Source organism: Haplochromis burtoni, unplaced genomic scaffold, assembly GCF_018398535.1.
Source record: "Haplochromis burtoni strain Fernald_Lab_line unplaced genomic scaffold, NCSU_Asbu1 Contig_53, whole genome shotgun sequence".
Lineage (NCBI taxonomy): Eukaryota > Metazoa > Chordata > Actinopteri > Cichliformes > Cichlidae > Haplochromis > Haplochromis burtoni.
This window is the reverse complement of record NW_024582414.1, coordinates 2082730-2105903: the sequence shown is the minus strand read 5'-3', so window position 1 is coordinate 2105903 and position 23174 is coordinate 2082730. Positions and strand designations below refer to the sequence as shown.

At 40.6% G+C, this 23174-nt stretch overlaps 1 protein-coding gene across 2 annotated transcripts; it reads right to left on the bottom strand.

Moving 5' to 3' along the window:
• Nucleotides 1–4398: 4398 nt before the first annotated feature.
• On the bottom strand, nt 4399–22831 carry LOC102298198 (zinc finger, matrin-type 3). 2 transcript variants are annotated; one of them, XM_014334080.2, is made up of 6 exons: nt 22446–22831; nt 15488–16230; nt 15255–15395; nt 14637–14803; nt 12710–12813; nt 4399–9746 (listed from the first exon to the last, which is right to left on the bottom strand). In XM_014334080.2, the coding sequence occupies exons 1-6, from the start codon at nt 22567–22569 to the stop codon at nt 9538–9540; spliced, it is 1488 nt and encodes a 495-aa protein (XP_014189566.1). In that variant the 5' UTR covers nt 22570–22831; the 3' UTR covers nt 4399–9537. The 2 variants fall into 2 exon arrangements, with proteins under 2 accessions (XP_014189566.1, XP_042076628.1); XM_042220694.1 differs by lacking the exon at nt 22446–22831 and adding an exon at nt 22134–22439.
• Between the last annotated feature and the right edge of the window lie 343 nt (nt 22832–23174).

Here is a 23174-nt window from a genome sequence, read left to right as displayed (position 1 = left end):
ATCATCCGGTTCATACCAGACCATTAGAATATTGTGTCTGACACCTCCAATTTTTGTGTAATATCAAGGCTACACTAATAGAGATTGGTTAATATGTGTTTACAATCATTACGGCGTGCCATGATGATCTGGTTTAATCTCTAATGGTGCCTTAGGAACAAACAGGTCGAGAACAGTAGTCTGTAAGCAGGTTAAAAGGCTCATAGCGGTCCTGTATACTTCATTTCTACAGAGGTCAGTCTGTGTAGCAGATAGTGGCGAAGAAGAGAAAAGCTTATAACCCTTGAACTGCATGTCTCATTTCCCTTGCAGCAGCAGGCTACAGGTAGATCCTGAACATTTGGCTTCTTCACACTCACCAACTCCCTCCATTCTTGCACTGTTCTGTCACAACACTGGAACAAAGACCACTGCTGCATACAACTGGAAATCTACAGATGTCTCGTATATCAGGCCAGCATGTTTGACTTTCTGTGTCTCTTCCAGGAAAATCCCGCTTCCACCCCAGGGGGAGGTCATCACTTCCTCATAAATGTCTAAACAACACTTTGCTTTTCTAAGGCAAACTGTTGCAGCAGGAGCCCTGGCCTGGAACTCCTGCTGCACTTGTACTTGACAAGCCTCTTGGTGGTTCTTCTGAGAGAAAAACAGCAAATGAAGAGGCACTCAGAAAATAATCATGTCAAGGACTATAAAAGACAAGTTATATGTTTCTACTGAACTATGGAGAGCAGTCATTTAACAAAACAATCTCAAATAAAATGAGGAGAAGGACTGCATGGTGAGTAAATAATACAGAAATCTTCTTTCCTGGAACTGAACAGGTAAAAAAAAAAATCAGGTGAGGACAATGGAGGCAACACAGACCTCAAAATGACACCCTGGACAGGTCACCAGATAACACAAAGAGACAGACTAACTGCATGTCTGCATGTCCACACAAGCACAGGAGAACATGCAAACTCCATACAAAAAGGTCCCGGTGAGATGGTGGAGTCTAACCCCTTCTTGCTGTGAGGCAACGGCTCATTTCATTTTTTAATCTTCTTCACATAGAACAATTAGCAGATGTTATAACTGACATGTATTACAACTCTGGGACAATATGAGATCAAGGAAGAAGCTGCCAGTTGACTTTATGCATTTGCAAACAAAGAAGAAATTGTCACTGTGACAACTTTAACCCCTTGCATTGGGGATTTTGTATATTATTTATTTATTTATAGTTTTATTATTACATAAAAATATAATATAAAGCATCATGAATTCATACCAACAATGACTGCTCTGTGTCTTTTGTAAACTTCATTAGTCCCGCCCGCATTCAGTTCCAGTAATTCTGCAGATACCTACCTTTAGTCGCACCAGATTTGTGTTACTTCCTTTATAATTACAGACCTTCTACTGTTATTCGTGCAGAAAAGGTAAAAAGATATATCTCTCAGGTCTTTGCTGGATTTATTTTATGTTGTGGACATGACTTTCAGGTAATGATCATCTGCTGTAGACAGTTTTTAGGCTTCCTGCATCTTCTTTTGTCCTCCATTAGCCCAGTTTCCTCAATTTCTTTGAGAACACACTGCACACCATGCTGTGATTAGTCGGTTTTTCAGTAGTAGTAGTTTCAAAGTTGTCCAAAGGATAGCTTTGAAAAAAAGCCTGGAGAACTGTTGCTGCAGACCACTTTAAAACTGACATGAAAGGCTGGCTCCTTGGAAGCAAAACATTAAAAAGAGGGGTTGCTAAAGACTTTTGCACAGTACTGCACGCACACATCAGAACCAAAGACCAATAACAGCCCTGAGTGATGGTTGTTGTTTCAGTCAGATTCATATTGATGTCTCACTGAGCTGACTGTCAGACGTGTGCTGAGCTGTCAGTTTGAAGCAAATCCCTCTTGAGTCTTCTAGGACCACTGATGCAATGATGTGAAGTAGCACTGCATAGCCTTGCATTTACCATAATGAATTGTAAATATCGCTGTTTTAATGCAGAGTAAAACTTTTTAAAAAACGCCATTTTATAAATCATTATAACAAAAAAAACCAAAAAACAAAAGAACGAACAGATGAAAGAGCCATCCCATCCTTGATGAAAGCTAACGACTTGTGCTAACGGCCTGTGCACCACATTTCCAGCAATCTGTTCATACTTTTTTTGTGATATCCCGCTGACAGATAAACAATACCAGGGGCACAGAAACAGCTTTCCTGGCAGAAGTAATATCAAGGATAGTGAGTAAGGCCTGGTTATCAGTGCAGTGGAAACTAGGCTATGGAGGAGCGTCTTCTCCCTGTGAGTCAATAACAGCATCAACTAACAGAACATTTATTTCCCCTGGAGCGGTAGGAGCTGAGTCGTGGAAGAGAAAGCTTGAGACAAGAATTCACTGTAATAATTATTAGCTTAGATCCATTATAGTGATCGCCACATTTATTCAGACCCCCCCCCCCCAAACGCGCACACACACACACACACACAAGTTGTTCAGGCATCCATTTAGTCAGTCAGTGGTATATTGGCAACACTGTTCAGAGGCACTAAAAGTATGCTGAGGTTTTCAAGGAGATTACAGGAGCATTATGGGAGGTTTGGAGGACCCCACACTATAAATGAAGGTGTGTGTGTGGGGTGTGTGAAAGATCTTCTTAAAAATAAGTTTTCCCCAAGGCTTACAACAGCTAAAGGTCAAGAAAGACCCTTAACTGTGTGTGGTTTCATTGGGAGTTATGGGCTGTAACCACAGTCTGGAACTGATGTGTACTCAGAGTGCTGTCAGCGTGAGCTGTTAGGAAGCCGTCAGAGTAGAGAGCTGCAGAAAACTGTGATTAAAAGTAGTTTGGCAAAAATGTAGTTCCACTACATAAGTCAGTCTAAAATCACAAAAAACATGAAGGAGACTGTGTGCGCAGCAGTGTGTGTGTGTAGTAATTAGTGAGTTTTAGAGGTGTTGGGTTACGGAGCTTTGAACAGAGCCTGGGGAGCTGTTTGTATGTTGGGCTAATTTAATTACCTCTTGGATCTATAGCACAGACACAAGAGTTGAATCAAAGTCTCAGAATGAAAGTTAAAAAAAAAATTAAAAAAAAAAGCACTCACAAAACTTTTACTGTCTCTGGAAATCCAGCTGTAAAAACAAGTAGAAATGTCTCTCATTTTTTGTGAAGAATCCTTATTATGTGTTTGTTGCCCTCATTTGAAAATCAATGGCGTAGTACCACTGGTGAGCATGGCTAACTAATCCCGACTGTGTGCCTGTATGTGTAGCTAAACTGAAAAAGTGTTTCAGATCATGGTAAGCCATCCATTTGGATCTAGTTCTATCCAGACACCTGACCTGACCTGAGCAAACTTTTCTGTGCCCATTAACATGGTGTCTTTAAAATTAGACACTCCAGTTCACCTAATTCTGCAGTCGCATCAGTAAAACCAAAGAAAACACTATGGAAATAGAAAAAACGCAGCAAAACCTTAACAAAAAAGGGGGAAGCAGTTTGAAGGGGTTTTGAGGAGACAATAACGTGATGGACCAACTGCAGAAGTGACCAGCTAACAATAAAAGCTAATAGCCAACATGCAGCTACAGTGTTATATGAGTCATTCAATTAAACACACATTACTTGGATCTTTTTCTCCCTCATAAGAATCCTTCACTTCTTGTAAACAGGTCTCAGTGCAGTCTTTCACATGTTTCTGATTTCTGTCACTTCTTCAGATCTTCGGTCATGTTCTTGTCTTCCCAAAAACACTTATGTTGTGAATTTTTACAGTTTTTTTCTATTGGTGTTTTATTCAACATTTGTGTGTTTTGTGTGCTTTTGTATTATTTTTTTCTATTTGCTGTTGTTTTCCTAACTTGCAGGGCATTTGACCTTTCTGGCCCACATGGAAAAGGAACAGAAAAAACTTATAAAAGACTTGCATCAGATGGGGCCTACTTCATATAGTGAATCATATAAGGCTTATATGATTTACACATAAAAGTGGCCACTTTCATATATTGTTTTAGGAAGTATCCAAAACATACAGGTTTCATTTATATAATTTTTCTAGGGATCTTATATCTGTTTTCACTCTTGTATGCTTTTCATTTAAACACAGATACAAACTTAATAAGATTAATATATATATAACTTTTCCATATAGGGGGGCCACCATATAATTCAGCATGAAAAGCAGAATTTGAGTCAAGGGTTTCTACCTAAACGCACAGTGTTGCCCATCTACCCTCATCTGCTCAGTCCAACAGTCCAGCGCATGGATAAAACACAGAAATGACAAATATCACACACATTTGCAACAGCTTCGGCTTCTCACCTCGTAGATTTTAGCATAGGAGTTCATTAGAGGCAAATAATGACAACAAAGACTAAACAACATATGGTAGAACACATTTTCTAAATAAACATCAGTGTATTTTTATATTCACTGCAAACGTGGGATTTTTTTTTCCAGTAGCATTTTGCAGATTCCTCACAGCACACAGACATTTCCAAACAACCAGCTGTGTAAACTTCATTAAATACTCCTGAACAGCAGCCTTATAGTCTCAGCCTGTGGTAGAAAGATCTTAACAGTTATTAGGTATGACTGTACTCATGCACAAAATAAACCAGATACATTTTATACAGTGCGATACGTAACACACTCTGTCATTTACTGCGAAGCACTGAAGTTTAACTTATTAACCTGTGCTGCTGAAGTAGAGCCGCAAATAGATAAGTGAAACCAATAATTATTAAGTATATTGTACTCACATTCTCTATAGTTTCTACCAAGTAAACATAGAATAGAAATGGATACAGTGCCCCAGATAGTAACTGTTTCAGCACATTAACATACTAAATAATAACTAAACAGTCCAATTTAAATCATTTGTACCGGTTAATGGACATATGTTGATGTAAATACATTTATTTCCCACAGTGCTTTTATTTATTTACGTTTTTGGCCTTTGTCTGTGTGAAACATTTGTCCAATTAATAGAAATCCTCTGATGCAAAAACCCCAAATGGCAAACAACAAAAAAACAACAAAAAAACAACATAAAAACAACATAAAAACAACATAAAAACGTTTCAGCGCTACAATATCCTTCCAAAAATAGTCTTGTGTAAAAGGAGCACTTAACTGGTGGGCTGCTGTGTTTCAGCTCATTAAGTGCAAATTGTGTTTGCCACGTTTTTTCAGGCTTAATCGTTTATTTTCAGCAAGACCCTTCTGCTTCTGAGATTTTCCTGCTACACAAAAATTTTGTCATTTTTTAAGCTCTTGAAAAGAAAACAGACGTTTTAGAATCAAATGTTGATTACAAACACTTGTTTGTCCTTGTAAATCCTCTTGAGGCCCAACTCGTGTGACATATCGATCGGTGCGTGGACACTGACACAGATTGTTTCCTATTATTTCCTGTGCACGCTGCCCTTTGAACCTGGAGCTAACGCCAACCTTTCTACAATACTAGATAATTAGCCTGGCATCACCTACGACGTGCGCTTATGCAAATTAGTCTGTTTCAATGCTCCTGGATGCAATTAGACCTGTAAACACTCAGAGCAACGTGTGGCGTCATGTTGAGGGAAAAATGTAAAGTGATTACAGCGTTCAGAGGGGTGAGTCGGTGCATCAAACTCGCCCTGTAGTTGATAACCGGCTGTAATTGGACTGGCACAGACAAGATCAGGTGGAAATCTATTTGAAAGTTGGGGGATGGCAGACGCATTCTGCCAGAGCAAATTAAACATTAGCTCCAAGATTGAAATTCAATTCAGTTCCGTTTAAGTTTGTTTATATAGTGCCAAATCACAACTGTTGTGACATTTTATTTATCCCTTAGAAGCCTACCTGAAGCTCTTTCTGTCAAATTTCAGGACTGCTTATAGAACAAAATGACTGGGTGTGCATCAGAGGTTAGTGATGGTGGTCTCTGCCTGTGCAGCTACCTTTGGAAAAACCTGCAAACTGTTCTAATGGTCATCAACCACGTCTTTCCTGATGTACACTGAGGTGTCAAAACTCAACATGAAGGGAAGGTCATCAAATGTCATCTTTGTGGGGGGAAAACGACAGAGATCTCGCACACGTTGGCGGGAATATGCAGTTTTCCACTAGTTCACCTGCCACTGACCCACATGTGTCACGTATGCTGGTAGCCTACAGCCCACATGAAATTAACTTGATTGTGTGACCATGGGTTAATGTAAAGTTAATGAATAAGATGCAGAATAACAACAGTATGTGCGTAATAGCGCCATGATACCGATCCCTATCCGTCAAAGAATTCACCTCTACATCCCTGTGAGAGCCACATGATTCCCCCAGAAACAACCAGTACTTCACTTTGTGTTGGTTTTGACACAGACCAGGGATTTCTGGGGCATCTTGATGGCAGCTGATACTTTGCTGGTGTGTGGCACAAAGACAGGTTGCGTTTAATGTTTTTTTAATGTCATCAATAGGTTGTGTGAGTTACAAATAATGCTGCCCATTTGCCATCTGAATTTATGGTAAATGGGCAGCATTTATACAGAAGTTACGCGACAAACTTACTATCAAACAAGGAAATATTAAGTATCAGTGCCTCATGTTAAGTGGTAAAAAGCCACAAAACAGGTGGAATTATCACAGAAAGGGGTCCAAACGCTCCACTATGAACATTTCTGTCTGGATCTTTAGGCTGTATTTGTAGGAGCCCACTAGCTTCCTGTGATCTCCTCGTTTTCTCCAGCTTATCATTTCCTGCACTTGCAGAAGGTTTTCAATAGCTGCACTGGAGTGTGACTCTCATTTTGAGTCCAAGAGCCTGTCAGCGTAATAAAAGGTAATGCTCCCAGCGCTTTCATGTAAGACAAAGCATGTTATTTCTAGGAGGAGGAGAGCTATTAACAGACTGCAACTCTGCCTCAACGCGCAAGACTAGCTCACCCACGGCTTTTTGTTCCTGTTTCATTAAACTGTGCGGCAAGGTGGGCTAATAAATAGGCGAGCACTTTATTTTGAATGCCTTCTGCTTGTACGTCCCTCTAGCTCTGCCTTGCTGTTGCGTTTTAATCCCCAAAAATGCCACAGCGCTTTGTTCTCACAGTGCTATTCTCCCGAGCATCCTAGTGTGTGGTCAAGTGTGTGTATTTGTGCTCTGGAGACAAATATAAGATGTGAGCAGCTGCCTCTCCCTGCAGCAAACAAAGCCGAGCAAAGAGAAGGCCAGGATGCTGCTTTCAATTCTGCTTTCCAGCTCATCTAATTATATGAACTGATCAGACTGATTTAATTACTGAGGAATGGTTTTTTTCCGCAAAAGCAGATTTAAAGGGGAGGTTTTTCTTCTCTTTTCAATAACAAATTATTGATTTTTGAACACTGAAAAAAAAACACAGGTGTATGCTGATAATCTTTTTCTGTTACAATGGGGGAAAAGCACCGTTCTATTTTAAAGGATTAGTAAGAAGGGCTTTGAATGACAAGCTTTTCTGCTTGAATATGTACATTTTGTGACCCCTTCACTATCATTGATATCTGTGGCGAAGATCAGCATAAAAGACTCATTTTATTAGTACTTATTTTTTTAGCAATTTTAAATGTGACTATAGACTTTGAATGCCTTGTGACAACTTGCTGTGTTCGGCTCAGGACCATTAAACTGGAACAGTTAATCCAATTTAACTTCAATTATATAACTTTTTTTCCCCCAGAACGGGCTAAACACAGGAACACAGCTGGATCTCCTCGTATGTGGAAAAAGCAACACAAACAGGCCAAAGCAACATAAAATAAAACCATTGCGGCACAGTCCATGTTACTATTTAGCAGTCGTTGCACACACTGCAGTAAAACCTGCGTACGTCCCCTCTGGGAATCAAGACTGGGAGTATTAAATGACATGTCTCACAAGCAGAAACATCCAGGAGCGCTGCAATTTGCGAGTCAATTTGAAGTTTAGAGTTAAGTGCGTTCGGTTTGAAAGCGTTTGCGCGTTTGAGCGTTTTTCAAGAGGAAAATTTTGTCTTGTTCTCGTCATCAAAGCATGTTTCGCCCTTAGGGGCAGCCTCTGCTGGCACTCTGTTCTCCTTCCTTCCAAAGTAAAAACGATGAGACTAGCAGCTTTTTAACCAGAACTGACGGTACCAGAGTTACTTACAAAGGCGCCATCCAAAGTGGTACGGAGGGCCTACAGTGAAATCCACACACAAACATACAGTGCTCAAAAAAGAAGACATTCACTCAGTGCTCACTTACAAGATTCCTGATAGTTGTTAAATAGATTATGAGAGTTTACAAGAGATGGTGAGCTAACACTGATCAAATAATCAATAGGATTCATGTCTACTATAGTCTATTTACATCTATAATGCAATATTAAGAATATTTACATAACATTTGTGAATACAGAAAAATCCAATCAATGTGACAGATTGGTTTTTTACTATATTGCCAAAATGGCTAGCCAAAGCTTACTCTTTAGCCTAACTTCCTCCAAAGGCACCAGCAAGGCTTGCAAGAGCCTTCAGCCTGATACACACCTCAGGACAAGTAGGAAGTCAGCTAAGGCTCACAGTTTCATATAACACTGTTTCATTAGGTGAAATTCATTGTGCTTTTTTTTTAAATTAGCAAGTAGTGCTTTGGATTTTACTACATCTGTTTGGTTGTAAAGATGCTGAATTTGTGTCCCGTGTGGCTCTGTGGTTGTAAGTTTTCCCCTGCAGTCCCTGCTGCAGGACCTATAAAAAATACCTGCAGGGCTAAATGACTCGTAAGAGTTTAAAAAATCATCTCAAACTAAAACTTAGTAGTTGTTTTCCCAAGTTTTTGTAACATAAAGGAATTGCCCCCTCACTCACCCTTGTCTGCATTTTTGTACTTTTCAAGTTTTCTGCGTATCTTTGTCTTCGCTGAGGCTTCTTGAGCCTCTTCTCATGTCCACCTAACTTTCTGCCAAAAAAGCAAAACCCTGATTTCCCCTCTTTCAGATTTCTTTGCATTTCTTTTGCATTTACCTGTGCCCTGAGTCAGAATGTAACCCACTTAAAGCTTTGGAGGAACTGGAGCAGAAAGTATAAGAAAGGATAATGGCTTAAAAATGTAGTCTGATTCTGTGGCTAGAAAACAGATTTTTTTTTTGTTCAAAGTTTTAAGATTAAAAATCTACAATTTCCTCTGAATGTTATGAGCTGATTAAATACACACTTTCTAGAGCAATACAAGGATTAATGGAATCCAATTTTAGCCTCCTGTATCAGAGCAGATGCGACACGAAAAGCTGGGCTGTCTATCAGGAAATAGGGATCAAACTGTCAACCCTGCACTTTGTGGACAATCTGATCTACCACCTGAGCCACAACCAGCCACCTCTATTTATATATTTCCTATCAAATTGAAAGATTATGTGTTTAATCCATACACCAAATAAAGTGCAAAAAGATCTTGATGTAATCACTCCACTAAATATGCTCTTCAAAAGTATGGCAGTATTTTCAGTTTCCTGCCCTGCGTTCTTGTACTCTTTACATGTTCTCTTCCCTTCCCCTCTTGTGTCTCTTAGCTGTAGCCGAGGTTCTCCATCTCATGGCGGTATCTTAGCTCCGACACTTTTGCTTTGTGCTGCTTGCTCTCCAAATGCTGCCTGAAGTCCGTCTCCTGCTCGGCCCCGCAGTTGCACATGGAGCAGTAGAACTGTCCGCTGGGAGTCACGCACATGGCCAAGTCCCGGGGGATGCGCTGCCTCGGTCTGGGGTTGTAGTACGGCCCTGAGGGAGAGAAAGAGAGATTACAGAGATGAGATGGATGGCTGCTAACTGTTATTTTTAAGAGATGTTTTATTGCAGAGGGAAGTCACAATACAGTGCCAAGGGTCCAACTTTAGGTTTCAACTAGTGCCTTATACAGTGGCAAAATGAGATGATAATCAACTAGAACATCTTTAATGAAATACTAAAGCTCCCAGAAGAAACCCATCCTAGCATAACATGGACAAAGGGGGTTTACATCTCGCTGGCATGTACCAGCATGGTAACTTATGCTTTCAGCCTAACCTGCTCCAGTGATGGTTACAGTATGTTTCATACTAGAGCTCACTGGGTAAGAAACCACTGCACACTTACAAATCAGTTCTCTGTAAGACAGCCTCATCATTCCTGGAACTAAAATGTTTTAACGTCTCTACATTACCCCGATGAGCAGTAATGAAAACACATTTTTAGATGCAACTTTTCCCATTGATGCAAACAATTTTGCGTTTTTATTTTATAAGCAGTAACATATGACCCTGAAACAGGACACCTATTTGTGCCTGCACATAGACTAAGCCTACATTTGAATTCTGTTGATTATTTCTTTAATCAGATCCTCCTGTTTCTTAATGACAGAGCTGTGATATTAAAAAGTACACAGTAAGCATTTGTGTTGGCTTTCACCAGACTTCAAATAAGCTAAACTTTATTAATACTGTAGCTTTTCTCAGAGTATATTTTCTTTGTTTCTTTGTAAAATCACTCCCTCTGTTGACAGATATAATTGTGACTGGTTAGATGCGCCACAATAAAGTTTACATTTTTGATTCAGGTTAAAGGATGGACTGAACATAGGACAACTCACAATTCCTTCACTTTTTGTTTCTTTTTTTTGCTCATTTCTAACCAAAAAACCCAGCAAAACTGTTAAGATTCCCATCCCTCATTATTAAGAAATGCTAGCATTTCTTGCCTATGACTCTTATCTTTTTATAAAATACTACTGGTAAGAGTAGATGCTACAAAGTACTTATCTAGAATTTTCAGGTGTCCATACTTTACTTGAGTATTTATTTATATGACTACTTTTGACTTTTATGCCCTTTTTAAACAAATATCTGTACTTTCTGCTGCTTACATTTTCAAAACAGGCTCATTGCTCATTGCTGACAGATTTGGGTGGAGTTATTATATCACACTGCGGACCTTCAAACGTCAAACCGATTTGAGCCTAAACCGAAACACGTGAAAGATAATCCTGTTCGTTCAACTTTTACTGGAGTATTTTTAACATTAATATCTGTACTTCTACTTAAGTGCAGAACATGTGTAGCTTTGCCAACCCTGGATGCTGCTATAATTGTACATTGAAAAAATGAAATGGGCATAGGAAAATGCAGCCAGCATTTTACTGTCTTAAATTTATCTGTTAAATCTTCGACTTTTAACTTCATATAAAATGCTACTGATATTGTAGTTGAATGAATTCATCTGCAGTGTTTGTTTTTTTTTCTGTTGTTCAGTGATAAAAATGCATCCCAGACCCATGTGTGTATGAGTGCTGTGTGTGTGACAAATGTACACAAATGTGTACAGAAAGAAAAGCTGAAAGGCGTCTGTGATTACATGATGGCAGAACACTGGAAACAGAGTGTTGCTTGTGTTTTAGCAACACAGAAAAAGGAGAAGAAAATAGAGAGATAGAGAGAGAGATAAAAAAGACAGAACGAGAGAGAGAGAAGCTATTTTAGGGATTGTCCATCAAGAAAACTGATTGAATCAGCAGATTTTTTTTTTTTTTGCCTGTGGAAGAGCGTGTCAGCGGGAGACTAAGAGGGATTTGCTTTACTGTATGACTTGTGATTTATCTTGTTTTATCTCGAGCTGAAGTGCAGGTGCTTATGTCTGTGGAAAGACAGAATAGGAAACAGACACGTGCAGAAAGAGATGGTAGCTTGACGTCAGCAGAAAGTCTGACATTACCTCACTCTGTATCTGTTTTCACACATGTACACAATGGTGAAAGCAGACACTCACACAAACACAAAGAAACCACAGTTAAATAATAATTATAGAAGAACATTCAGCCTTAAAAAAGAAAGAAAACATGTGTGACCATGTGAGGGTCATGCACTGGACATAAGTAGGTGGGTGCACCAAAAACGGTAGAAAATCCAGTGACATGAGAGAGCTTTAGGAGAATAACTCCTATCTGTGACATCATTTAGTTTTTTTTGACAGTTTCCACACTGACTCAGCAAACAGACACTGCCCTCAAAGGCTGCTAAAAATGACTACGGGTCATGAAAGCTGCTGTAACATGAATTATCAGTATATGGAACAGGTCTAGACCTAAGAAAAGGATTTTACAGCATTCGCTATATCTCTTTAGAAAGACTGTTGGGGTGTTTGCAAGTACAAAATCAGCTTTTAGAAGATAAATTGGCATTTTGAACAGTGGCTTCTCGGGGTAGGTACCATACACATCACATTTTATGCCGCATAAAAAGACCAATTTCAAAGACTAGTGTGCATCAAATAGAGTTGTTTGAAGACACAACCAATAACTCAAATAAAAGAATATAAGATCATTAAAGAAACAGCCAAGTTTACTGCTGATTGGTCCTCAAGCCGCTGTGTATGAACAGGTGACATCTATTCTAGGACTGCTGAATATAGCTTGTTTGTAGTGACGTATTTTCCAACCACCACTTAAGATAACACAATAACAGACATGACCCTCAATAGCCAGACATATTATTGGTCAATTCATTAAATAACTTCAGAATTTGCTTTGCTAGTTTGCAGCCTTTGAATAGACGTGGAATAAGACAAAATCTCTTGCATTTCTTTGCATTTTACTGACCAAGATAGCTACAACAATGCCACTTAAATGAAGAGTTTATCAGATGACTTTTGATAGTTATCTTTAAATTATGCTGATGTCGCTTTTTAATTAGCATTTAATTTTCTTATCTTACCTGGCATGGAAGCGGGTACTTGTGGGCTGCGACGATTTTTCACTAGCCGGTACTCACTGCCATCTTTCCTGTTCCTTCTCGGAGTTGTCTCATTGCTGCTTTCCCTGTAACAGGCAAAGCTAGAGTCAACAATTGTTGGTTCCATATCACATGTAATGGCAACATGGCTAGCTTGAAATACCTGAGTCACCCCTCATCTTTCTAAGATGTTTCATGTTATTTTCTTTAGGGCCAGCATCCTGCTTGTTTTTGAGATATCCCTGCCCTACTGCTGCTGAATACCTGGATCAGGTGTGCTTTGCCAATAAGAAGCTAAAAGGGCAGGTTAGTTGGAAAACAAGCAGGACAGCGGCCCTCGAGGCCTCAAGGTATGGAGTTCCATACCTGTGTTCTACAGGCTTGGTCTTGCAAAGCTTTTCTTTGGACACAGGCTGCTTTTTCACTCATTATCAGGCCAATTCTTGTACCTGACCATTTCCAGAGGAATGTTTTTTTGTTTGTTTGTTTTGTAAGCCACCTAACACTGACCTATGAATCATTCAAGCATAAAAAAGGGACCTAACTCTAGGGACAAGCCAGTGTTATGTCCATACATAACAGACAACTTACCAAATTTGTCTTTTGTACCGTAAGTTGTACCTTTAGGGACTTTGGTCTAGCTGCCTGTTGTAAAAACACATAATTTGTTCTTATCTCTTTAGTTGAATCTATTAAAACTGCCAAAGATAACACAGTTTGAAATAATAAAATAGTAATTTTGTAGCAACGCAGTGATTTCAAAAGTGCGATCAGCAGAAAACAGCTAAGGAAACTGAACAAGTGGAGGACTAAAAAAAATGGGCAGGCATAAAAAAGAGCTATCAACAGCAGATGAACAGTATGTCCGCTCCACAACAGAAAAAATATCCAGCAAACACCTGGCAGAGAACCCGAGAGATGCATTTGGTCCTTCAGTTGATCCATTTAGGCCTAATCAGAAATGATCTCAGTGGAAGGGTGGCTGAAGTTGTTTTAAAGAAGGGAAACAGGGAGAAAAGACTGAGGTATACCAAATTACACAAGAACTGGACTTAAAGTAATTATCAACAGGCCTGTTGGAGTTATGATTCCAGATGTGAAATGTTTGGTTCAAATGTTGATAATATCTACAGCGAAGGTGAGGAAAAAGGTACAACAACAAGTGTCTACATCCATCTGTAAAACACAGTGGAGGTTCTGTCATGGTTTGGGGCTGAAATTCAGCCAGTGGTGCAGGATCTTGTCAAAATGGATGTTTTCATCCATCAGTGTGATGACCACAGAAAAGTTTGGTCAGACCTTGATCCACCACACAGCACCATCTGGAAAGCATCTGATTGGCAACGGCTTCATTTTTCAGCACGACAATGATCCCAAGCACACTGCTAATGCAGTAAAGGCACACCTTTGAAAAGAAACTCACAATGGAAGACTATCAATCATAGACTAGTTTACCCAGAGCCTCAACATTAGTGAACAGTGTGGGATGATGTTGACAGAGAGCAGACTAAAAGGCAGCCAACATCCAAAGAAGAGCTTTGAATGTCCTTTAAGAAGCCAAGAGAACTATTCCTGAAGTTTGAGAGAAAGAGAGTTCAGACTGTGTTGCAAAATAAAGGTGGTCATACGAAATATTCAGCTGCATGCTTTTATAAAATAATAGAAACTGCTTTTGCTTATATACTGTTTTATTATACTAATTTTCTAGCAAATTGTAAAGAAACGATGGATGGCTCAAGATATTTGCGCAATGCAATGTATATCTGATTGCAATTGCTATATTTCTTTTTCAGCTAATGCTGAACAAGGTATTGTCTGTAGTGGGCCTCCACTCCATTATGCCTGCGTAAAACACAGTAAGGATGAAATCTCTGTCCAATAAAGCCAACATGTCTTCACCCAAACCTACATGGTACTCGCATTCTGTTGGGCCTCAGCCAGCCGTAGTTTCTTGGCATGGTTCTTGCCCTGGTAGTGGGCCTGTGCAACTGCTGGTGAACTGAAGGAAGCGTCGCACAATTTACAATAGTCATTCTCTGTGGCCAAGATGACCCTGGGTGCCCCCTTATACAGCGCCTGCAGAGACAGGACAAAGCAGCACAGTGTTTGTGGTGAGAGGAGATTTGGAGTAAACACTGTGAAAACAAGGAAAGAAATGTTCCATTTCAGCAGGAGAAAGAACTCATTGCCTTTAAAATGAAAGTAAAGCCTAATGGAAGCTATGAGTTATGCTATTTTTTGTCAGAAAGATTGTTATTTTATTAGCAAACATAATAAAAAAAATTCACTGGTTACTTAGAATAAATAGACTTTTAAAAAGCAGGGATTGAGTGTACAGTGGTGAGTGGATGCTTTGAGTGTCTGCTGTTTAAATGAAACAGAGTGACTATGCAGTTCTCTACCACCTCCTCAGAGCAAGTGACCGCCATCATCCGAGAGGCCACTTCAGCAACAGCACACCCACCTCCTAAGCTAACACTGTAGCATTAAGGTAGGCTGTGTACTAGTTCTTAAATACGGGCCTTACCTGCCTGCCTGCGTCACTGTCGCTGGACCCTGAGCTCAGGGCCGTCTGGCCCGCAGTCTCAAAGGCTTCTGGGATCCTGATGGCCGGTGGCTGCTGACTGCCAGCATAGAAATTTCGTAGCTTTTTACTGTGGTTCTTTCCCTTCAAAGAAAGATACGAGATGTCGATTTTATTCGATTCTTCACATGTTTTTCTGTGCTATTCTGCATGTCTGAATTTGGCTTTCAGCTGACCTGGTAGTGAGCCTGTGCCTGCTGAGCAGAGTTGAGGGTAACGTTGCAGAGTTTACAGTACAGCGGTTTACACAGTTCTTCTAGTCCCAGAGAGTCCTCCTGCTCCTCTGTCCCCAGCGAGGAGCCCTCATCCTGGGGCTGCTCACTGGTTGGGGCTGCCTGGCCTGGGAGTGGACCGCAGATGAGGCTGGACACTGTAGCTGGGATGAGGGCTGGTCCTAGGGGCCTTGGGGGCATCTGTGAAGGGTCAGGGCCGGGAGCAGGAGGTGAGGACAAGGGGCTGGGAGGGAGGGGAAATCGACCTGCTGTTGGTGCCACTACAGGTGGAGGCACCAGTGCTTGTGCAGGGTTCATATGTGGAGGCCCCAGCTGCTGTGTAAGGTCCATGGTTGGAGGCACTATTGCTTGTGTGTGATCTACTGGTGGGGGACCCAGGGTGTGTGCCATTGGTGGAGGCCCCAATGACTGACCTGGAGGCATTGGAGGGGGGCCTAAAGTGTGTGGCGGGGTAATGGGAGGAGGCCTTAATGTATGAGGTGCATTTATGGGAGGCGGGCCTAGACTCTGGCCATGAGCCATAGTTGGAGGTCCAATAGATTGAGCGGGGGCAATGGGTGGTGGACCAAGAGGGTGTGCAGGTGCCATTGGCGGAGGTCCCAACTGATGTAAAGAATCCATGTGTTGGAAAGGCTGCTGGGGATGACTGAAGAGACTCAGGGGAGGCTTCAACATGGTTTCTGGACCTGGGTACATTAGAAGCAATACAATCAGGCCTGCATTACACACATAAACACAGATATTAGAAATCAAAGACACCTCCTATAAGCAAATCCTTGATAAGGATATCAGCGATGACGAAGGCAGACATTAATGAAAAAATACAGTCACTTACATGCACTCTATATTTTATGCAACTTCTTTCCATTAATGTTTAATAGCCTTTTGGCTTTTAGGCACTTGTCTGTTTCACTATATTCAAGCAGGAACTGTGTTTGAGACTGAATGGATGACTCGTGTCTCCATATGTGATAGACTGGTAAATTGTCTCCGCTGTGCTCCGTCTCCGTGGGATTGGCTCTAGCCCCGAGGCCTCAAGTTAGACAAGTTGTGATGGATGAATGGATCATCACAACTTTCTGTTCAGTCATCAGCTAATGTATCCCACTGACTGACTAATGGTAATTTGCTCTCTTTCGTTGAACAACACCATGACATTTTCTTTTGAGTAAAGCGTGTGAAAAAACTACAAAAAGGCCTTCCACGACACTAGGTTCAGATAATCATGTTCCTCTTTGTGTGAACTGTAAACCAGTTTATGATTCTACTGGCTTTTTACCATTATTATATTGAGCTTTCTGTTTGTCCAGTTCTTTAGTTTATGACCAAATGCAGCTATAAACAAACACCGTAAAAGCAGGGAAAACTGTACTTGCTATACATCAGCATTTTAACAATTCCATTGTGAGCATGTTGGCCTGCTGATGGTATCATTTTGCTCAAAAGGCTGCTGTGCCTTAGTACAGCCTCAAAGAGCTACTGTGATGGCTGTGATCTTGTTCTGCATCAAAATACACTCTGAAGAATGTTACTGCTTATATTTCAGAAAAGCATCTTGGTTTTTTTTTTTTTCTTTTGCACGTGTTAATTTGCAGGAGCTGTAGTGGAAAGCTTTTACACCTGGTATGATTTTGAGCCGTATGTTTAAAAAGAAATTTCTTTGTAAAAGACAAAACATAAGCAAAATCATCGAAATGCCACTTATTTGGAAATATGATCTCCATTTTATTTAAGTAAATGAATGTGGAAGAGTCATGATGCAGATTTAAGGAGATACTGTTGACTGACCAGTCATCAAACATACACTGTGAGGGAACTCAGTGACTACAGTACATATGTCTATAGCCCCAAGGCTGGAGAGAAATTACCAAACAGAAACACATTCTCGGACAGAGGAGCTTCACATTTCAGTGGGCACCAGAAAGAGTAGTCTGAGTTGCAGTGCCTGCGGCCATGCAAACAGGACATTACATACACATCTGTTTGCACACACACAAACAGAGGCAGCGACAGTAAAATACAGTCCGAAGTGCGACTACTTGGATAAGCTGATACAGTGTGAGTGTGTGTGTGAAGGCTGGGAGCAACTATGTAAGTGCTACATGAAAAAATAATAATAAAAAGGGATGATATTAGTAATGGTGCGGCACTAATTTCAGTTTGTTCTCTTTTGATGCTCCAGTATCATAATATTAGTAATATAATATATCCGTGTGTGTTTGCATGTGTGTGTGTGTCAGTGCATTTCCCTATATTGTCAGGTCAGTAATAGGCCAACAGCTGTGTCAAAATTCACTGTGCTGGAAGCTTTCATCATCCAATCGGACGCCCGATAGAAGTGAATCATGCACCCAAAATAACATCCCTGGCTGTTTGTGTTTCCGACTGCTGCTCACTGTCAGTCTGTCTGTCCAATATGTCTAGCTGCCCATCTGTCACCTGGCCTGGCTGACCTCAGGAGAAAGGTATGCTAGACAAGTCACTGACCTTACTATACTGTCGTCAACTGCAAGATGAGACTCTGGAAGAGCGAGCAGAACTGGGTGTTGTGCCCCACACATTAAGATGGAAACCTAGACCATGCAGTTTCTGGAAAAAGTGCGGTGGGATTGTTGCTGGGATTGGCCAAAAGATTTGAAGGGAGATGGCTCATGAGCACATTGGCTGCTACTTTAATAATTCAATTCAATTCAAATTTATATATATAGCGCCAAATCACAACGACAGTCACCTCAGGATGCTTTATATTGTACAGTAGATCCTACAATAATAGATACAGAGAAAAACCCAACAATCATATGACCCCCTATGAGCAAGCACTTTGGCAACAGTGGGAAGGAAAAACTCCCTTTTAACAGGAAGAAACCTCCATCAAAACCAGGCTCAGGGAGGGGCGGCCATCTGCTGCAACCACCTGGCCACAAGTGTGTTGTACCTGTGATAGCAGCTAGTTTGTAACAGGTTTTTATATTCAAAACGCAGTCAGCCTGTTCAGGGACATTTAACTTGTTGCAGTAATGCTGACCCTCTGCAATGTGGAATCATTTTGTAAACAGGAAAATGTTTGCAGTTTTCCATCTGAGATTGTGAGGATTTGCTCTATTTGAACTCACCATCTTCACCATGCAAAGGAGAGGCGAGCAAGCTCGCAAGCAAAATGCCAGAGGACAGTAACATACAGTAAGCTCATGTTGAAGCTTTGTATACAGTCACAACATATTGACCTTACATGTTTTCACCTCATGAAAGGTTCACGGTGCTGTTTTTGGAGCACCCTGCAGAGGTATTCCCAGGCATCCATTGAGAGCATCAACACTAATTCATTTGTAGTAAACAGGAGTAGAAGTGGTTAACACAAATGTGAGTCAGTAAATAGACAGTTAACAGAACAATAATGCTTCATTGCCAGAAAAATCCAACTCATACTTAAAGTGCATTGCAAAGATCAACACAGCAAATGGAGCCTTGAGAGCAAAGACGGAGAAATACAACAGGAAAATCTGTTATTAATGTTACAACGATAATAAAATTAATGTTTTACCAATTAAAAGATTAAAAGTGGTCCCAAAACCCTTCACATAGAAAAACAAAAACATTCTTGATAGTTTATGCTTCAGATGATCATATTTTCACTGGGGACATTGGATGAGAGCAGTACAGTATATTAAACTACATGAAACACCAATGCCCGGCAATGTTCGTTAATCGCACCAATTGCATATGACAGCATCGGCCTTGTCGGCAGCAGCCTCGAGAGAACCCCGGATCGCCGAGTGAAACAGCAGCAACCCAGAAACCCCCACCACAGGACGGCTGACCTTTTTTCTTGGGTCATTAAACAATTCAGGGAACACAGCGTGCCACCACACAGTAGTTTGAGCATTTAACCACATGCTTTGCATTTACTGTATGCCAGTTAAAAATATAAGATAAGCCCGAAGATATTGCAGCTCTACCATCACTGCCTCCAAGAATGACACGTTAACTTGCAAAAGAACTTTACAGGGAGGTCAGTTTTTTGAGGAAAAACGGTTTTGGATCACTGCAAATTATACATTACAATCATTAAAAGATCCCAAAATTTTAAAACACTTTTCTGATGGTTTGGTCTGATATCACATGCCCCCCCCCACACACACACACACACACACACACAGCGCAAAGAAACTATTTTTGGCACGACAGTTTTGTGTAAGATCTCATTATGCGGCATATTCTTCTAGATTAATGTAACTGGGCTATGTGCTTGTTGGTGAATCTCCATCTGTTTGCTACAGAGCAGTGTCTAAACAGTCTTTTTACACAATCACCATAATTGCAAGTCTTTTCTTCGTCTGCACTTCAGTCCCTCTGCTAGTCAGAGAGACCTTTAACACCTCTGTACATTTGTAACTTGAAGCCTCTCACTCCTCAGGCTCCATCATTAAAATCTTAAAACACGGTCACGTTTCGAAGCACTTACAGTCAATCTGTTCTTGAACTCGAGAAATAAAAACATCAAACAGCTTTATTTTTGTATTTTTTCCACACACTCCTTGCGCTTGTTGGCATTTTCAGCTCAATTAATGCGTCCTTCTCTGAAAGTACAGAGAACATAATGACCAACAGAGCCATCTACAACTGCTGTGTATGTCACACACTAACATTAAATCCATTTGTTCATATTTTGCCTTGATCTGTGTTGTTGTTGTTGTTGTTTTCGTTTTGTTTTTGCTTGATCTCTTGTTTTTGTTCCAAAGTGTGAAGCCAAAATCAGCATCTACTTAGTTTAATGTCCTATTATGATCCTAGGCAGATGGACTGTAGGCAATGATTGATTGGTTTGAAGGAAACTGAGCACAGTTATGATGCTCAAGCAAGGAAGATGATCACACAAAGATGGCATAAAAACCAACCTGCATTTCAAGTGTTGTTTTTTGCTCCTCATTTAGCAAACATGAACAGAGTTATAAGGAAAAAAAACCAAAAACCCAAACATTGTCCAACTGTGCTTTTATTTTGGCTCTTTTGTCTTTCTGTAGTTTTCCTGTGAGCTAGATAGGTCAAGGTGAGCTTGCTTCTTTCCTTAGACCCAGATCTGCACCCACATAGTGCAGTCCTCAGAGCCGCGGACCATATTCAAACATCTACAGCAGTGGACCTTGCTGCAAAGTCAAAAAACATTTGTGGTTTTGCATTAGAGGCTTTTTAGATGACACATTCAAAACCAAGCTTATATAGCATTACTCTAAAGGCCAAAATACAAGGTGAAAGTGTTGTAATCCTCACAATTTTCTAACAATGTTGTTCTCAAAGTCTGAAAAGTAATTTTCAAAAATTACTTAAAACTAAATCGGAAGTTACTCACTAATCAGTCACTTGTGATTTTTTTTGAGCTCGACTCAAAAGTTCTTGGTTTAGAAGCAAAAAAACAAAAGAAATCTCCTGTCTTAGAGCCTGAGAATCTGATGGCCTCCACCGAGAATCTCTAAATAGGCCAAGTGTTCATTTTCTCTAGAGTTTCTCTTGTCGTTCTGTGATGTGTCACATCAATTATAGAGCAATGAGAAGCGCATGCCTCCTGCACTTATTCCATCTGCTTCACTGGGCACTGGACAAGCAAGAGTATATGCAGCAAAGACCAGATACGTCTTACTGTACTTTGCAATTTACCCACTGTACCATTACAATAAAGCCTCAGGTCAATTTTTATATATCAGCCGCAGTCACAATTTGAATATCATTCAGCTATCACTACTACTAGAGAAGACTTTATGTTAATAGAATGATCCAGTGGTCCAATATCTACCATGTCAGTGTTATTTGCCTTTAAAGACTCACAGTCACATGGCCAATCCATTAAGCTGCTACTACTATATTGATTAGTGTCCATTCTATCTCATAGAAGATAACTATCATAATTTCAAAACATCTTGCTGGGAATCATGTGCATATTTCTGGCTGCAAGTGTTATTATTGGCTTTGGTAACTGATAAAACATTTAGTCATTGACATAGAAACATTGACAATAATAACAGTACCAAAGTTAAAAGTTAAAAGTGGCAGCATTATTAAACTGAAAAACCATTCACAGAGAAAGGCACACAAAAGGTCTATTTCTTTATTTCTTCTTATTTTTCATCACTTAGCGGGCTGATGCATGAAAATGGTACTTATTCTTTTTTTTTCTGTGACTGTCCCATTGATGGGGTACTTTTACACCCCCAGATCCACCTACATTCATGCATTACTGCAACGTGAATTCACTGTGACATTTTCACCATGACTGAGAACCTTAACTGAATATGACAAGTCACTGTTTGATGACACGGATATTATCAAGTGGGTTGATCATTCTCATGCGGTAATCTTCATCATCTATGACAGACACTGACCTCGAGTCCCCTAAAACCAGCCAGCAAAGCCCGCTATTACAGCGACTTTGCAGGTCCAGGGAAGAAACACTTTCCGTATAATTGCCACATGTCACCATCAGCTGTGCAGCGACTCAAGTAAAGGAGACCACAACGATTATTTCGCTTGTTCTCACAGACAGCGGTGCTCGAGATAGAAAACTAAGCATTACATTAAGGTTTCGCATATTTCAAACCTGGAGTGTTCGTGGATGAAGCGATTCGGAGCTCTCCTGTAGTGCGAGAGGATACAAGAGTACCGACAACCTCAGATTTTGCATCGCAGCATCCATGCTCTATAACCTGAACAGAATGGTGGCTCGTGAACCCCCTCCTCACACCCGCCGGTATGACATTAAGATGATGACAGCAGCATCAGGGCAACCGGCAACATCCTCGCTATCATATGCAAATGTCTCCGATCAGATTTTTCTCCATCCTCGCACATATGCGCATGAGAACTGCTGACAGTCAGAGGGCAGGTCCTGTCTGGACCAGCCTCCCCTTACCTGGCAATCGTGCGAGATAATGGCTGCTGTCACCGTAGCTGACAGGCGGCGAAGTGTAGTTTCTGCAGTATTCTGCACTCTGGTAGTACGCGGCATCCCCGCTCTTAAGCTGCAGCGCCATCATCGCAGGAACATCCCTCTGCCAACTTCTCCTCTCCAAAAAACCGGGCAGCCAGGCAGGATGACAGTCCCTACCAACGCTCAGACGCCGCGGCTCTCACCGGAGGGGTGCCCGAGAGAGGAGAGTGGAAATTCAGAAGGCGACACCAAGGGAGAAAACGTGCTAATCCTTGACTTACATGCCAGATGAGCGGGTGTTTTCACATTAAACATCAGCAACGATGTTCTTATTCTCTAAACTAGATTTTAATGACATAAACCCAGCCTGGATTCCCCTAACCTCCCCTCTCCTTCTTGGTACAGTCCATTTCCGATGCCACTGCTGCTTCTCTGCTCCTTAACATGGGTGGCAATCAAGACACATCGTATAACTATGTTACACCTCTGTCATACAATCAGATCACCCCTGCTGGCAGAGAAAACAGCCACACTAACTCTGGCATTAAAAATGCGAATAAGATGTACAAATAAAACATAAACAATTATTAGTTTTATTAATAATTATTATAATGGCAATAATAGTGTTTTGGTTGTTTGTTTTATGTTTGTTTTTAATGTCAACAATCATACTATCATCGCTTTCTCTCTCTCTCCACATATATATATATA